At 41.0% G+C, this 16,212-nt stretch overlaps 2 protein-coding genes across 5 annotated transcripts in view; both read right to left on the reverse strand.

Annotated features, from left to right (window-relative positions):
• The window catches only part of nr5a2 (nuclear receptor subfamily 5, group A, member 2), a 220,539-nt gene that overhangs the window by 3,345 nt on the left and 200,982 nt on the right, over nt 1-16,212 (reverse strand). The window lies entirely within an intron of this gene.
• The window catches only part of camsap2a (calmodulin regulated spectrin-associated protein family, member 2a), a 40,810-nt gene that overhangs the window by 2,367 nt on the left and 22,231 nt on the right, over nt 1-16,212 (reverse strand). Inside the window, exons 5-15 of one of the 4 annotated variants that reach the window (XM_072389332.1) lie at nt 15,073-15,105; nt 13,990-14,131; nt 13,108-13,247; nt 6,809-6,905; nt 6,532-6,628; nt 6,373-6,404; nt 6,195-6,264; nt 3,887-6,038; nt 2,849-2,985; nt 1,797-2,020; nt 1,205-1,277 (exon numbers count right to left, since the gene is read on the reverse strand). In XM_072389332.1, coding sequence (XP_072245433.1) covers nt 1,205-1,277; nt 1,797-2,020; nt 2,849-2,985; nt 3,887-6,038; nt 6,195-6,264; nt 6,373-6,404; nt 6,532-6,628; nt 6,809-6,905; nt 13,108-13,247; nt 13,990-14,131; nt 15,073-15,105 — 3,197 coding nt within the window. Of the gene's footprint in view, nt 1-1,204; nt 1,302-1,796; nt 2,021-2,848; nt 2,986-3,886; nt 6,039-6,194; nt 6,265-6,372; nt 6,405-6,531; nt 6,629-6,808; nt 6,906-13,107; nt 13,248-13,989; nt 14,132-15,072; nt 15,106-16,212 lie in introns of all 4 variants that reach the window. The other 3 variants (XM_072389331.1, XM_072389334.1, XM_072389333.1) reach the window with 3 other exon arrangements.

Raw genomic sequence — 16,212 nt, forward strand, 5'->3', positions numbered from 1 at the left:
CACTGGCAACAACTGTGTAAAGTGACTATCTGAAACAACGACTCACTTTAATGCATCGTATATGGCAATGACTTGATAAGATGGTCCTTTATGAAGGGTGACATCTGTAGTGGCTGTTCTAAACAGGATAGTTAATCTTCATCTTTTAGTGGAGAAAAGGAAAAAAAAAACCTGTAGGAGTGAAAACTGGCGAGGAAGGCACAGCAGCGGTGAGTGGAAAAATAAAACTGATTGTTCTTTGTCAAAGCTCATGCAGCACCTCTCTATAGAGCATCTTACAGCCTGTGTGCATTGCACATTTAATCTCAAATAGACAAACTTTTGCGACACTTTTCTAAAACATGGCCAGTGCCCTGAGAAGACAGATTAACCAAATTAGCCGCGTTTGCAGGCTTGTTAAACCTTTCTGTACACAGAGGCTGTGAAGTGCTTCACCATGAGATGCGTCACTATGCTTTCAGAGAACCATGATTACTGTGGTAATCAAGTGTTTTGTGGTTAAGATGATGCAGAAAGAGTAGCATTAGACTGGTGCTTTGAAATTTGCTGCTTATGTAAAAAAGAAAATAAAATAATTAAAAGTAAGATATAATGTGTTGCTTTTGGGTTCCGGTGCAGGATTGGGACAGCGGGAAGTGCCTTCAAATTTAACACTTAAGAAGAAACTAACCTTCTCCTTCTTAGTTTAGGAGAGCTCAGAAAGTAGAAGAGACTGCTAGAGGCTAAACTAGAACTCCTGACATGTGAAACAGCAGGAAAGAAAGTAGTACAAGGGGAAGATTAAAAGAGAAAAGATTAAAAGATGTTAGAGCTGGTAATGAGAGTCAGTCTGGATGTCCAACCAAACTCACTGCTCGTGTTTCTCAAATTCTGTTTAGGAGAAACATCCAATGCTACATCTGCGGCGCACATTTTCTGCGCTGCGTTCTCCACTGTGTTTTTAACTCTATATATTATGCAAAAATCCTGCTGATTTGCATTGGCTCATTAACTGTGAAATCAAAGCGCCTGAAACTGGTTTAAATAATAAAAAAACAGCACAACAAGGGTGCTGTGACTGAAGGGATTTTTGCAGTTAAAAAGTGTTCAGGATTTTGAACATCTCACACTAAGCTAAACTAAACAGCTCACATTTAAATACCAGATCTTTCTACTGCGTTTGTCATGTTTCACCAGCACTGAAAGACCCGTAGGAACATCTCACCTGGGCGCTCTCTTCTCAGAGGGAACACTGCTGCTGTCGCCCAGGCTGAGGGAGGCGAGGGACAAGCTGGAAACTGAAAAGACACGTTGCCGTGAACCTGAATGTGACACAACAAAATGTGGTACAACATGACACAATAACGCGGACATCACAAATGAAGACAACACCCGGCTGTTTACATCGTTCTGTGCCAACCATATCAGAGAGCAATGTCTGTGACTAAAATGAAATGACACATCCCGTAAAATACATGGAAAATAAAGAATTAAATAAAGATGATTAAATGTGCACGACCTCAAGTTATAAAATGCTAAATTAGCTTCACACATACTTATACTTGTGCTGCATTGTCAGTTCAGGATAGTGTGGTAAATTGTTAGCTTTTTGTTACAACAGCGTTGCTTGTTATTTTTGGCTAATGGATACAATGATTGTATAAATTAACACAACATCTCTGTAATTTTCGATTAAAATATATAGAAAAACAAGATTAACTTTGACATAATCTTTGGTGGCACAAGGAAGAGCAGCAGCAGGACAGATTTTTACAGATGGGTTGACCTCACTGGATGGGGGCTGTCTCCATGGTTACCTGTGGCAGCTCTGACAGGTGTTTTGGGCGAGTCCGTACTCTCACGATGGATAGACTTGGGTCGGCCTCGCCTCTGCTTGGCTCCACCAGCTGGTCGAGGTTTGATGACGGTGTCCATGTCCTCCATCAGCTTCAGCTGCTTCCTCCTGAGGTACTCATGCTTGATGAACTCCTTCCTGGCCTTGTCCTCCTCCTTCCTGATACGCTCCTCCTCTGCTTTCAGTCTGAGCAGATGATGAGATGGAAGAAGAGCCATGGAAGTGAGAAGAAACTGGATTTTAGTTTTAGTTAGAAGCATCATATAAATCAATTAATAATAAGTCAATTAACTAGTTGATCTAAAAAATTTTGACAACTGATTAAAATTCCACAGAGAATTGTTGGTGTGAGATTCTCATATATGAGGATTTTCTTTTCTTAAACTCATCAATTAATTAATGTAATGAAAAAAAATATCAAAAATAATCCCAAAAGTAAATTCCAATCAGTGTTGTCCAAATAAATTTCTAAGATTATTTATAAAAGTAAAATTATCTAAAAAAAAAATAAAATAAATAAAACTGAGAAATTAAAGTCAAAGAGAAATTTGAGGAGGTGGACGCTGTGTTGTCTACCTACTGCTGTTTTTGCCTACTAAGCTTTTGTGTTAGTTTTTGGCTAAGAACAGCCAAATCTAATGGAGGAGTTACAAGATGCAGAAAGGAAATTAAGATAAAAAAATGGACCCTACCAGGACTAATTGAATTGCAATATCTGCTAACTCACAGCTGATGTTAAGCGACCGTTATAAGGAGCAGACATGAGCTGAGAAATAATTTGACAGATGTATAGAATCACTTTCCTGAAGTCAGATTTCTGGGTTTTTCCATACAAAAGACAGCGTCAGAGATGGTGGGAATGCAATATGCTGATCTGAACCAATCTACGTGAGGCGTCACTTTCACATTTTCTCTAGTAAAACACCAAATAAAAAATATGACAAACGACTGTTATGATTTCTTCTGTCACAATGAGAAAGACATTGTATGTCCTCGGTAAGAGGAGCCACATACCGAGCCTCCTCTTTCTTCTGCTCCAGCTCAGCCTCTAGTTGCATCTTCTTCACCTGGCTCTCCTTCTCTCTTCTCATCCTTTTCTCCAGCAGTGCAGCCCTCTTCTGTGCCATGTTCTCCTCTGCCTTTCCATCCGCCTGAAGAAAACAAAGTCAGCTGTCTTACCCTATGATGTGATGGGTGAGTGAAACTCGATTCTTGTCTGTCATAATTACTGTTATTGTCTCTTCTTTTTTTCATGGTGAGATAATACAAATTTATTTCAATGTTGAGGGCTATAAAAACAGCCTGGAGAGGTGGCAGAGATTTTATTTGATTTTATTTAGGATATGTTCTAACGGTTTTCTACTGTCAACATCTCATTGTAATCTAAACTTTAAAGGAGAGCTCACCTTGTAAACATAAAATTATGCTATAATCAAACTAATATCCATTAACAAAATCCAATTGTTTTTATCCTCTAATTTAAATACAGGCTGGTTTAATCTACAGTTTCCTTGAGGTGATGGTTTATTGTTAAACCCTCATAATTTAGTAAAGCCCTCTAAAACCCTATTTCTAAAGCAGCTGTGCCTGAATTATTTACAGCAGCCCTAGTTTTCTGACCTACATCCAAGCCCAGACGGCAGCTAATGACAATCTCACACACGTTAAAGGGGAAGATGATGCTGTCCCCATGCGGAACGCTTCTTGGACCTCTAAATGCCTCATGTTTGGAACAAGATGGTTTCCTTACGAAAACAAACACGGCTGCCCAAAGCAAATATAGAATTGCTTTTTCCACCAGAAGCAACTCGTGGGATTTGAAGGTTTTCAGTCATGTGTACAGCTGCAAAGCAAACTCGGCAAACTGTGATTTTTATGTTTTCGTATGTTAGTATTAGTGGGTGGATCATATTCAACTCATTGAAGTCACTCTTTCTTGTATATTACACATATGGGCTTGTTGCAAATAACTTTGTTGAGAAAACGATAACTGGTAGAATGACATTAATCAGATGTTATTGATATATTACAATCGAAAGTATTTAAAATCACCTTGAAAAAGAAACCACGACACATCTTTTGTTCGTCATCCTCCGTGTCTCCCTGCTCCACCTCAGAACAGTCATCCGTTGTCTGATCCTCAAGTGGCCTCATAACTGACAGAGGAACCTCAATCAAAGTGCTTTTGGCCTGACAGGAGAGTTCTGGCTGTGAAGGGATCTCTGTGGGCGTCAGTGTGAAGGTTTCTACCACAGGGTGGGCCAGAACCTCAGGGACCGACGACTCTATGCTAGGTTTGAGGTCTGTAAATGACTTTTGAAGGTGCTCTTTCTGGTAATCTGTTTCCATGCCATAGATCTTGGAATGATTGTGGGACACTTTTTCCTGGGTTTGGTCATTTGCATCTACTTCAGTTTCTTCTCTTTTGCTGAGCAGGTTGGGAGAGCTGGGGGGTGACTTGGCTGCACATATACTTGCCAGCTCCCCCTCTGAGGATAGGAGGGAATTTGTCTCCTTGTGTTTATCCTGGTCTGGGGCTATTTTCTGTGGACTAGTGGATGCTGGCTTCTCCCCCATGTAAATGAAGGAGCTTGCTAATGGCTGGCAAGGGGAAAATCTACGTAGCCGTGGGATGCTGTCGACAGACTGTGGAGCAGTTAGGACGCGATTGTAGGGAGCCAACTTAAGCTCGTTGGGTCGAGCGGTGCGAGGGTTACGTGAGTGGAAGGAGGCAGATTTACGTTTGATGCTGGTTGGAGAGCGATGGGTGGAACGAGGTGAGTCGGCAGGAGAAGAGGGCCCTGAGGATCGAGTCACAGCTCCAGCTCGAGTGTGTTTTTGCGGTGAAGGGTTTGTTTGTGGAGGAGGGATGACCCACGCCTGCTGATGTTGTTGCTCCCTCATGGCCATGATGACTTCCTGCTGCTGAGCTAAGCGTTGCATCTCAGTCTGGAGGAAGGCTAAAGAATGGTTAAGCTTCTCTATGGAACGTGTATACTCTGATAGATCCACTTCAGTTAGCTGTGCATGGCTTTGCCCACCTTCCTCACTTGCACCTGGTGTTTTTTGCCAACAGGAGGCTGTGCTGCTTTGCTCTGCCCCATCAGGTGTGTCCACCTTGCTCCTTCCAAATATAAAGGTGGGACTTGTGCTTGTTGTCTTTCCTTCTCCCTCAGTTTTCCTCCCTTCTTCTCCACTGGCAGCCCCATCGCCTTTCCTCTTTACCACATTTAGGAACACCGAGTGACCCATTTTTTGCCGATGCTTTGTAAAAGCAGCCTCCACTTTCTTCTTCTGTGCTTCAATAGCTTTCCGTTTCTCCTCAAGTCTCATTCTTAGCTGGACCATCTCTGTTGCCATGACTTGGGCAGGGTCATTAGGTGGAAGCTGGACGGGAGTTGGTGATGTCTGAGTTGGAACGGGTGGTGTGGCTTGTTGACGGATGGGGCTATGCTCAGGGGTTGGTGCCCAGGACACAGATAATGGAAGGCCAAACTCTGAACCCTCTGGAGTGGTCTTTAGGGAGCTGCTGCTGCCCCTGCCTGAATCAGGCGCTGATGGACTGAGCTTCCTCATCTTCTGTTCCGCAAAGCTAGTCATCTTCATTCCTGAGGGGGATTTGCTCTGACTGCTCGGACAAGGGCTTGGTGTGTCCACATCCAGCTCCATGTTCACAGAGCAGTCTCTCAGAGAGGAATCTTCATCAAGCATGTCTTCTGTTCTGATATGAATGCCAGTGTCGACCTCTGTGTTGTCCGTGGTACTTACAGATCCTTTGGTGTCCATCTCTGACACTGGGTCTAAGCTGCCAACATCAGCTCCATGGTGCTGACTGTGCAGGAAGAAACCGTTGTTGATGCCCTCTACAGGGAGCTTACTCGGGCTGTGGATAATCTGGAGGGCTTCCTCCATGGAGGGAGCTGTTCCCATGACACTTCCATGTCCGTTGGGGTATGCTTGCCTGCTAGGCTCCATGCCTGCTAGGCTATCTGGACAGCCCTCCTCCTCAATGCCAACACTTTGGCCATTCACTGGCTGGAAGGACAGATTGCGCTTCATTCCACGGGGCATTTGGTGAATCTTGAAACCAGAACCATCATCAGTGCTGACAGACCTGACCATCCCACGTGTGGAGGAAAGTGAGGCAGGGGCAGAATCCTCTTTATCAAAAGGAATGTCAAAAGACACTCCATAAGGACCAGACCTTAACAGAAATAGCAGAAATGAATGTGAATGGCTAGTTTGAGGAGCAACTTGGCAGCATCACAATTAGCTTATCTTAATCTCTAAATGACTCCATCTCTTGGGGACTGAATACTGTATTTGAGCAGCACAGAAGCAGGACAAAAGCATTACTAACCTTTTCTCTTTGGGCCATGTGCCAAGGTTGCCATCAACAAAAGACATTGAAGTTGACCTCTTGATCTCTCCTGGATTACATAAATAAGAAAAGTAAAACTCAAGCAATACAAGTAATGATATGTTTATATCTCTACCTAATACTATAATTTTAGTTTAGTCAAGATCATTATAATAACCTGAGTTTCGAGGCTGGGGACGGAGTGGTAAGCTAGAGAATGAGAGGCAGAAAGAGACACATCCATCAGGATTTCCAGTGTTAGTCATTACTTTTTTATTTTGTTATATTTGACTTGAAAGTCCACAAAACTTAACACTGAATATGTGGACTAACATACCTGGGTCTTTCAGGACTTGGGGGTCGTTCCATAAAACTTCTCTTAGTTGCCTTGGAGATGGGGATGACTGGTATATTCTTCAACAATGAAGAGGAATCTGATACAACAGAAACTAATGATGAAACTGTGCTTTAACAATGCAACAAACAATTTTACCCAAATATTTCTGAGTTAGGACTATAACTTATTTTATTTATTCCCTCTTCATTACAAACAAGACACTATTGATTCTATTCCTACTATAAATCAAATTCTAGGTTTACAATTTTACACTTGCCTGTGCCTTCATTGTCCAGCATTCTTGGTTTCACAAAAGATGGCTTGACCACCTCAAACCACCAAAACAGCTCTGCCATGAACACCAGGTAGTTACTCTGGTAGAGAAAACAGTACTAAGATTAAAAACACGATATTGAGTAATGTCTAATCAACTAAATCAAAGATACTTTAAAGAGAGACTTGACTGTTGCTGACAAATAAATAAATACAATTCTGAATGTCCAGCCACACTTTATCCCCAACAGCATATTAGTTGCATTACATCTCTTTCTCCAGCAGGTGTCACTGTCGATCCCTACTAATGAGACTTGTGATTTCTCCACTATGAATCAATATTGCTTTTTAGTACAGTAAACAATCAATTTTCCAGTGTGCTCAAATAACTTCAACGTTGTTCCATTTTACATGGCATTTTACATAAACTCAAAGGTCGAACTGCAGGGAAGTTATTTACCAGGGCACTCTCTTCAGCGAGCTAAGCTAATGTAATCATCATCATGGTTTTTCACAGGCTTGATAAAATAATCTTCCACTTACATGATAATGTAAATAGTATCAGAACCTGTGCTAGTAAACAGGAGCAATGCAGCCATTAACCTCATTTGTATTATAGAGGACGACTCTCCCACCAGTCACCCACCAGCCAACTTGAATGAGACTGGGTAAATTATGTCCAAGTTATGTCCATGTCTGAATGAGGTCAGTATACAGTGGGAGGGGACACTGCTGGAGGACACTGCACTGCATAAATAACCATTGGAAGGAGATTTATCCCTCAGTGGTATGTCTCCATCTTCCCAACTGCTGTTTATTTTCTTTTACAAAGGTAAAAAGGGGTTGTATTGGGTGCAAAATGGGGTTACACTATATTTGTTCCTGAAAAAAAAAACCTTGATTCAACCAGTGTAACAGATTTTTTTAGCCCCTTTTAGCATTACTTAAAAAATAATATCTAATATTTTCAGCTATAACAACAAAAATAAAAATTAATCAAAGAAAAAAACAAGCGACTGGATAGTGTAGAGGTAAGATTGCTGTCTTTCATGTGGGTGATCGGGGTTTGAATCCTGACCCCGATCCAGTGGGGGTCCTTAGACAAGACCACTACATGCCTACCTGGGACATAAGTGTAAGTCGCTTTGGATAAAAGTGTCAGCCAAAAGTCAAATTCTTCCACTAAAGGGCAAGTTATTTTGCATTAGAAACTGAATTAATAATTTTCTGAATGCCTCTTGAATGTACATTAAGATTCAATATTCAATTAAATGCTCTGCTTAATTAGGCATTGTAACTGTGAACGCGCCACTCTCACAGCTGCTCATGTGCACACACATACATATGCAAAGTGAGTACAATGAAGCAGGAACGACCTTGAGGAAACACACCCTCTCTCTGCCCTCAGTCCATGGTCCCCAGACAAAGGCAGAGCATGGCTCAGCTCCAAAGATGCCCGATTCACCTCATCAGCAACATTTTGTTCTGCCAAGCAAACGCCAGCACACACGCGTCATACAGACACCTCTTAAGCCCTTAAACTGCAGCCCGTGAAGCACACCAGGAGGGGCAGAGGCAATTAACATCAGTGACACTGGCCTGCTTCAGTTCATACTGCAGCATTTTACAATTATCTTTTTCTGCATGCCTGTACTTACCCACATCCTAGTGTGCAGAGCTACTAAAACATATTCTTTTGTGATAGCAATAGCACATTGTTATCGAAGTAGTTAAAATTAAGCCAATAAAAACATCTATCAACTTTACATTCAAATTGAACTCTTAGCATGAGGACCTAACAATACTTTAGACACCTAATCCTAATCACTAGAATCACTAACTAATGCTAAGTCAAACCATCTGGTTTACCTTGAGGTGAGTTCAGCATTTGAAGCATTCCTCAATGGCCATGATGAACAAAAGAGAGAACAAGACAGGCAAAGGGAAAACAAACAAAAAAACAACAAAAACAGAAAGATGGACTGATCTCCTTTTATCCGTATTGACCCGGCTGTTGAAAACAATCAAACCTTCCTTGTTCTCTTTTCCCATCTGTTTGCCTGTCTACTACTGTCACACCAGGTGTGAGGGTTAAATGTATAATACCATCCTTAAGCAGGCACTCACACATGTCCCTCAACAACCAACTACTGCACCACTGCCACACCTATCTCCCCACTCACTTGCTCTACTACCTCGTGGACTGCTGGATTTGCAGCATTGCTAGATTAGGCTGTTTGGACATTTGAGTGTATGACTCCCAGGTTGAGGAGTGGAACCTGATTGGTGGTGCGGGATGAGAGCTCAGAGTTGATTGTAGTTGGTCGAAGGAGGAGGCGGGCTAATCCACTCTGCAGGGATAGGCATGCCTCTGTGCTTCACACGCAATCATGGTGAAAACACCCAAATGCAAGGGCAATGTGTATCGGTTTAATCCATCAAAATGCACATGACAGAACACTCATGCACACCCTAAAAATTATGTTATTCAGATCTGCAACAGACAAGGCCCAGCCACACACTGAGCATTCAGAGGGCATTAATCTCAACAATCACTGGGCCAGAAGGTTGATTAAAGGATCTCGGTCTACCGGCTGTCAGCCTGCCAGCTAGACTCACTCCGATCTGGAAAACCCCATCTTTCATTTCCTTCCAAGCTTATCAAGCTGCTGCTAGTCACCCACTGAAAAACCTGAAGTTATGTGAGAGTAAAAAAAGAAATCTCTTCAGAGAGACCTGATAACACCATAATTTAATGTTGGAAAACCCAGTGATGAAATACAATCATAACACAGAAAATAGGTATTCTTACTTGAGCTTGCCTGGTGATCTAGGTAGTGAAGTTTATTCAAGAGCAACAATCATTGCACGTGTCAGCCACATTTAATGCTTTACATTTTAAATTAAACAGAGAAATCAGTTTGTGTTTAGCAGCCAAACCAATAATTCTTGAGCAAGTAGGTCAGTTTTAACAATGTATGCTACTTTTTGGCAGATGAAACCTCACCGTGGAGCTGCTGCTCTATATTACTGCCATCTATAATAGTCAGATTATGGACAAATGACTGGTAGTCATGTTGAGAAGGCAGCTGATAAATTACAGTAAGTGTGTTAGTTTGCTTCCTTGAGGGCAACCCCAGCATGTTTGCTACGAAGCTCCTGGTGGAAAAAAAAAACAAAAAAAAAAACAGGCATGGTGAATTTAATTTCTCCTCCCTGTATCCACAGATGGTCATTTAGATGAGCTGTGAATTCATTAAAGGTAAAGCCATTAAATGGGAGTGGGTTGACGTGATTGACTGGCCTGAACCCATTAGCAAAGAGTGGCCCTACACAATGTAATATACGGCTTTGGCGGCTGGGTTCTGGGGGCTAATGTATTGTCCTTTATTGAGGCATGATGAACATGATGTTGAGTAATCCTGTCTTTACTAAACAAGCAAACTGCTGTGAGAGGGGAGTGACCACATCCATTCACTAAGGTAGTTTCTCTGTGTAGTGCTCTACATATTCACACCTGATCTGATGTGAACAGACTGGTGTGTGAAGGTGGGTGCGTGAGGATACAGACTTGGGTGTTGAATGTTCACAATGTGAAGCCTCATGTTAAGTTCCAATTTTCTGCATCTGAGTTCTTTGAATGACCGATGATATCTCTTAGATTGTCTCCCCTACAGGAGCTACATCGGGGTAGGAATGTTTAATGTTTTGACAGTAGTGTTGATCATTTGGAGTGCATATATACATTATTAACTGTATATATATATATTATACACAGTTATTTATCTTGAAGCTATCATTTTTGGGGGGTTACTATGACTTAATACTTAATTAAATTAATTGATAACATCTTAATTGAGAACATCTCTCAAGATGTTCTCATTATGAGGAGAATTGTTTAAAATGTTTTTATTAGGGTATTCCTGATGTATATAATGAGCAACTCATCAATAATGTAACGGTATGTAGATGAGCAATGACAGAAACACAGGTAGTTGTCAAGGCTGTGTGTCAGTGGGTATGTCTAACTGATCAGACAGTGCCCCTCTACAGTGCCCCCACCCCCCTAAGTCACTTCTGTCTTTTAATTGCCTCACACTCTTATCCTTCCCTTTTGTTTCTTCTCTCCTGTTCCCATTTTCCTCCCCTTCAACATCTCTCTCACTTTGCCTCCCCTCTAATGTCTCAGCTCAGTCTCTATAATAAGGTCTCCATTAGTGCGACGGTGCCACTGAAGATGTGCCCGTCTGGAATCTGGGTCAAGGTTATAGAGACTAACTGGTTCTGTGCAATTCTGGCTGTATTGTGCCGCTTCTCTCAGGCAACAATTCTGGCCAGCTGGGACACGATATTATATACTACATTATCACTCCAGAAATCCGTGTCAGCAAAATAATGCTGCTGGCTGCTCCCACAACTCGATCGTTATTTATTTTCACTCAAAAGTGCATGCTTTGGGTTGCTTGGTGCAAGAGAGCCTGCAGTTTGGTGCAAAATGAAACTGTCGTTCAAATATGATGTAACATACTGATCATAATATACCTCAATCAGTACTAATATTACCATTGCTTCCACTGAGCCATTCCTTTGCCGTTTTGCTGATTTGCACTACTAGTCAGTGCATTTTAGTGTTGCAAGGCAAGTTTATCACTTCTGGACTGAACTGTTTTTTTTTTTAAGGTATCAGACACATGTTAAGTCAGTTTAGACTGAGGCTTGTCCATTCAGTGACCTGCATTCTGCCTGTGCTGAGAGCAACAGTCCGGCTTCTGAGGAAATGCTGAGGCGACAGTTAAGGCAAAGCCAAGTTCATCCATCCTGACAGATCAACTTAGTGTTTATGCAGCTCTCAGGCATAACACACTGATTGACTCAAAAGGAACAAAACAAGCAGCGGGGAAGGACAGTTACATCACAACACCAGAGGAGCTATTATATTATCCACATGTATACTATTGAACATTTTATGTAGGGAAAAAAAAGTGTCTGTGACTGTTTGAGACACTGTGGTAACTGGCCTAACCGTAAAGGCAACAACATAAATGCATGTATACGCAGCAATTCACCATGAACTGAATCCCCTTTGTTGCTTTTGAATCAATATAGACCCTTAGAATAATCTAAGTGCTGTGTGCCTGTACATGTACATGAGTGAAGCATGTGTACACAAAAAAAAGGCCAGCAGAATATGATATGAAAACAGGGAACGAAACAGTCATACGAGTCACACAACTTTTATGAGTACCTTGAAATTCACAACTCTCTAGTTCCACTAAATCTCTGTCAACTATATTAAAAACAATTAAGCTTTTACAAGTTTAATTGGCCAATCTAAAGTGAGAATTGTATATTTTTACCTGCTGAAGAAAGAAAAGCAGGGCAGGGAGGATGCTTAATGTAAAAAACAGGAGCGGTTTCTATGACAGATGCACTCCAGGCATAGAGACATAACAAGAAATGTGCACATATCACAAAACACAGTGGCTGCATGGCCATATAATGGAACTGAAGTATATGTAAACTGGGCTATTAGCAGGATAGAGTGAATTTGTCTGTCACACAGAGACGGATATCAATTAAGAGACCACAGGAGAATAAGGACATTTTTTCAAAAAAAGAAAATCCCTTATAATCATAAGGCACCAGTGAAAAAAGAAAGAGTTAATAAGAGGAACAAACTTGACAAAGAATTAGGTAAAAGATACAATAGAATAAGAGAAGAGAAGAGAAAGGTTAATGACCTAAAGAAGGAAATGGAAAGAGTGTGTAACTGGGAAAGCAGGCTTTATGGGTCTCTCCAAGCTTGTGGTTGGAGGAGACAGTTTGGACTGAGATGTTTTTTCCACAGCATGACTCACTACACTGGCCTACAGTCCCACTTATTTCTCTTCTCTCATTTAACGCATCTGACCTGATGCAACCACACTATATGGATTTCTTACCTGTATTGCATTAAAACGTAAAAACAAAATAACAGTGTTTTGGTAAAACAACTTAACTCAGTTATATTGTGCCAACTAATAAGGATACCAGCAAGAAGTTTAGTTTTTTTTTTGTTGTTGTTGTTCAGCTACCACTTTGAACTGGAATTACATCCAGAAGACATTTTCCCAGTTTGGTAATTAAAGAGTAAGTAAAGAGTGCTTATTTTGGAGCAAGAATGTCCTAACAATGAACCCAAAAGGAAGAGCAAAATTCACCAAAATGTCCTGCATATTTTCTAAATAACATGTTTTCAAAATCGCTGCAATCAACGTTCCAATATGTACAAAAGACCAACAAAAGCTCTCGCATGCTCTTTACCTTGATGGTACTGGAGGCATAGAGCATGTCCTCCAGACTCAAGTGGCAGCAGTTGTTGAGGTTGTCTTTGCAGAAGTCTTGTATGAGCTGCAGGTTGTACAGTCGATCAGCCAGAGTCATATTCTCCTTCAGACAGATATCTGGGGGGACAGAGGGAGCCATCAGGTGTCAGGGTGATAGTGATTAAACAATCACTTCAGTAGCTTTTACCGTACTGATGGTGGTTGTTTATGTACAGAGAGGCATGAAGTGGGCTGGGACTAGGTATGGAACAATGGGTGGAATAAGAGCAAAGTTCAGAGAAAGTCTGAATAATCATGAGAGCGATCTAATGTCATCAACTAGGAGGTGTGAGCTGATATATTCAAGAGAAAACAAAGCTGATTGTTGTAAACTTTGATTATTTTTTTTAGGTTTGGTAAATGATTTGCATACAGGTAACTGATGTGCTGGAATGTGTTTTGACCTCTATTTACAGGCTTAACCCTTAATACAATGTGAATATGTTGGATCTATTGTTAGTGACTGATCTTCAATCAGCTAAATGAACAACCGAGAGGCAGGAGAGACAATGATGCTGAAATGTGCACAGCCAGAGTAATTATCCCTCCTGACGATAAAATGTGAATTGTTGTTTCTGTAAAAATATAATCCAGAACAAAAACAGTCGCGGTGTGTTGAAAATGGGCAGAATCACACCGCTGCTTTGGTTTGAGTACAAAAGAAAGTCATTCAAAGAATTTCATCAGCTTAAGTGACACGCTAAGATCATTTATCTGGTCAAAAGTCTATATTTCCCTCTGCTGATTCATCATGGTTATGTATGTCCAACAATGCTGTCCAACTGATCAATCTGTCCACCTACTGTTCCTGTTTCCTTACCATCTAGTGATAGTAGCTGAGGGCAGTAGAAGTGCAGCAGAGCACCCAGGGCCGAGCCGTCTGTGCTGTCTTTCAGCAGGTTGTCCACTGGGGGGATCTGGGGAGCTGGCTCGGTTGAGGCCTGCTCCTTCCTATAGCGGGCCTGCGTGACATATAAAACCATGACACAAAATGGATTGCACATAATTACCGTGTTTACATCTGCAGCAACTGCTGGGCCAGATTTGTCCTGTTTCTTTTTCTTTTTCATGTATTAACAATGGCTGAAAAATTAGGCCTGCATAATGAAGCCACCCTTACAACGGCTATGCTTTAAAGCAGCAACAAACACTTTAAAACACAGCCTGGCTTCATTATATCTAATCAAGGAGGAAGGTAATTAAGCTGATCTGGAGCCTTGAAGCCTTACTAGTAAAATGTCTCAACTACAGAAAAGAAATCTTCACGAGGGGGCGAATGTGTAACAACAGCTGTTAAAAGAGTAACCAGTCACTGTTTTGTCTGGATGCTGCGATCTGATTTTATTGTTTTATCCTTGTAATAGAAATACCAAAATAATCTATCTCTGAACATTGGATTTGTCAGAAGTATTCAGTAAAGGACAACTTTGTCAGCATTTCATGCCCCCCAGATATCCAATCTCTGTAAATGATTTTTTTTTCTCCCTTTCTTCTTTCTGACTAATCCCCTGGGACCAATTCAGTGATTCCCCAAGGGTACCCACAAGGACTTTCACATCAGCAAATACAAGCAAACTTGTAAGCTAAACGTCCTTCATGTCTATATGGCTTTTAGTAAACTCAGTGTTACGTGCAGCAGTTAAAAAAAAAAGCAATCAAATGCAATCAACAGATTTGCGCTGATTATTTACTGTATGTGAAAACACATGGTTACACAGCATGGAATCACTTGTTAATCAAAACAGAAGCAGACAGAGAAAATCTGTGTTTATGTAACTGAAGTTGGAGGTTGACAACACACATGCAATAAAATTTCGGCAATGGTGACAGGAAGAGAAAGGCGGGAGGAAAGACGGCCACTACAGACACACAGAATGAGCGCAGCAGTGATTAGTTGACTTACAGGCACAAGCTTCATATACCACTTGGTTGGAGACTGCAGCGGCACAGCAAAGGAAAAAAATGAAACAACAAAGACATACCTGTTAGAGAGATTAGTTCATAAGGCGATTAGTATTACAAAGAAAGACATGACAACTGGGATGCAAAGGGGAGCGCACATGAAAGACATCCCACTCATCTCAAATAACCCTGAATTTATGTTCACTGCAATGTTGGAATGTGTAAATCTGGCTTGTGCAGACTGCACATCCTCAGAATGAAAGTTACATTGTGCTTGGACTGAATTAAGCTTACTTAGGAGGTTCTTGGTCATTTTTTCAAATAAAAAAATGACACGGCAACTCGTAACATTTAACTTTAATCCTTTATGTCACAACAGCAAAACAAAAGCAACATTTCAAAAGGGCCTGACTGAAAATGACTCGAGTGGAACATGTAGAGTCGAGTCTTTTACCTGTGAAAACTACTTACCATAGAACCATCTACTTGTGTGTATTAAGTCATATTTATCGTTGAACCTGGGGATGCATATGTACAATATATTATGTCTGTCAATTTGCCTTTTGTTATATAAATTAAAATGTCCATGAGGCACAAGTTATGCGTGTACTTGAATCTAAAGTATTCCCCAAATCAGCAGAAATTCAGAACTGAGCATGAGAGAGAATCTTAGCAGCACCCAAAAGTGCTCCATATCAACAAATTGCATTCTAATTTTGCAGTGGATGTACTAAAACTCAAAAGGAGGTCTTTGACAGCTTTGAGGCAAACAATTTAACAACACAATGGTCACAATATGGAATATCTGCAGCCCACAGACTGCCTTGTTAGCTGTGGTGGCACGTCCACACATACACCAAGAGAATTCTTACTTTTAGGCCACATTTACAGTTAGGCCCTTAATGCTGGATACCAGGGACTTCTTCTTGCATAACTTGAACTTTTACATATTTAAACAGCTGGCAGAAAGCTTTGGGGATTATCAAAGTAAGTGTTACATATCCAAATATACATATATATATATATATATATGTATACATATATGTGAGAGCGTGTGTCCTGAAAGTAAACCACTCAACAATGAATCAACTAAATCACTGTCACGTTACTGAAGTACTGTCAGAAGAGAAAACTAATCCAA

Source organism: Leuresthes tenuis, unplaced genomic scaffold, assembly GCF_036924035.1.
Source record: "Leuresthes tenuis unplaced genomic scaffold, fLeuTen1.0.hap1 SCAF_7, whole genome shotgun sequence".
Lineage (NCBI taxonomy): Eukaryota > Metazoa > Chordata > Actinopteri > Atheriniformes > Atherinopsidae > Leuresthes > Leuresthes tenuis.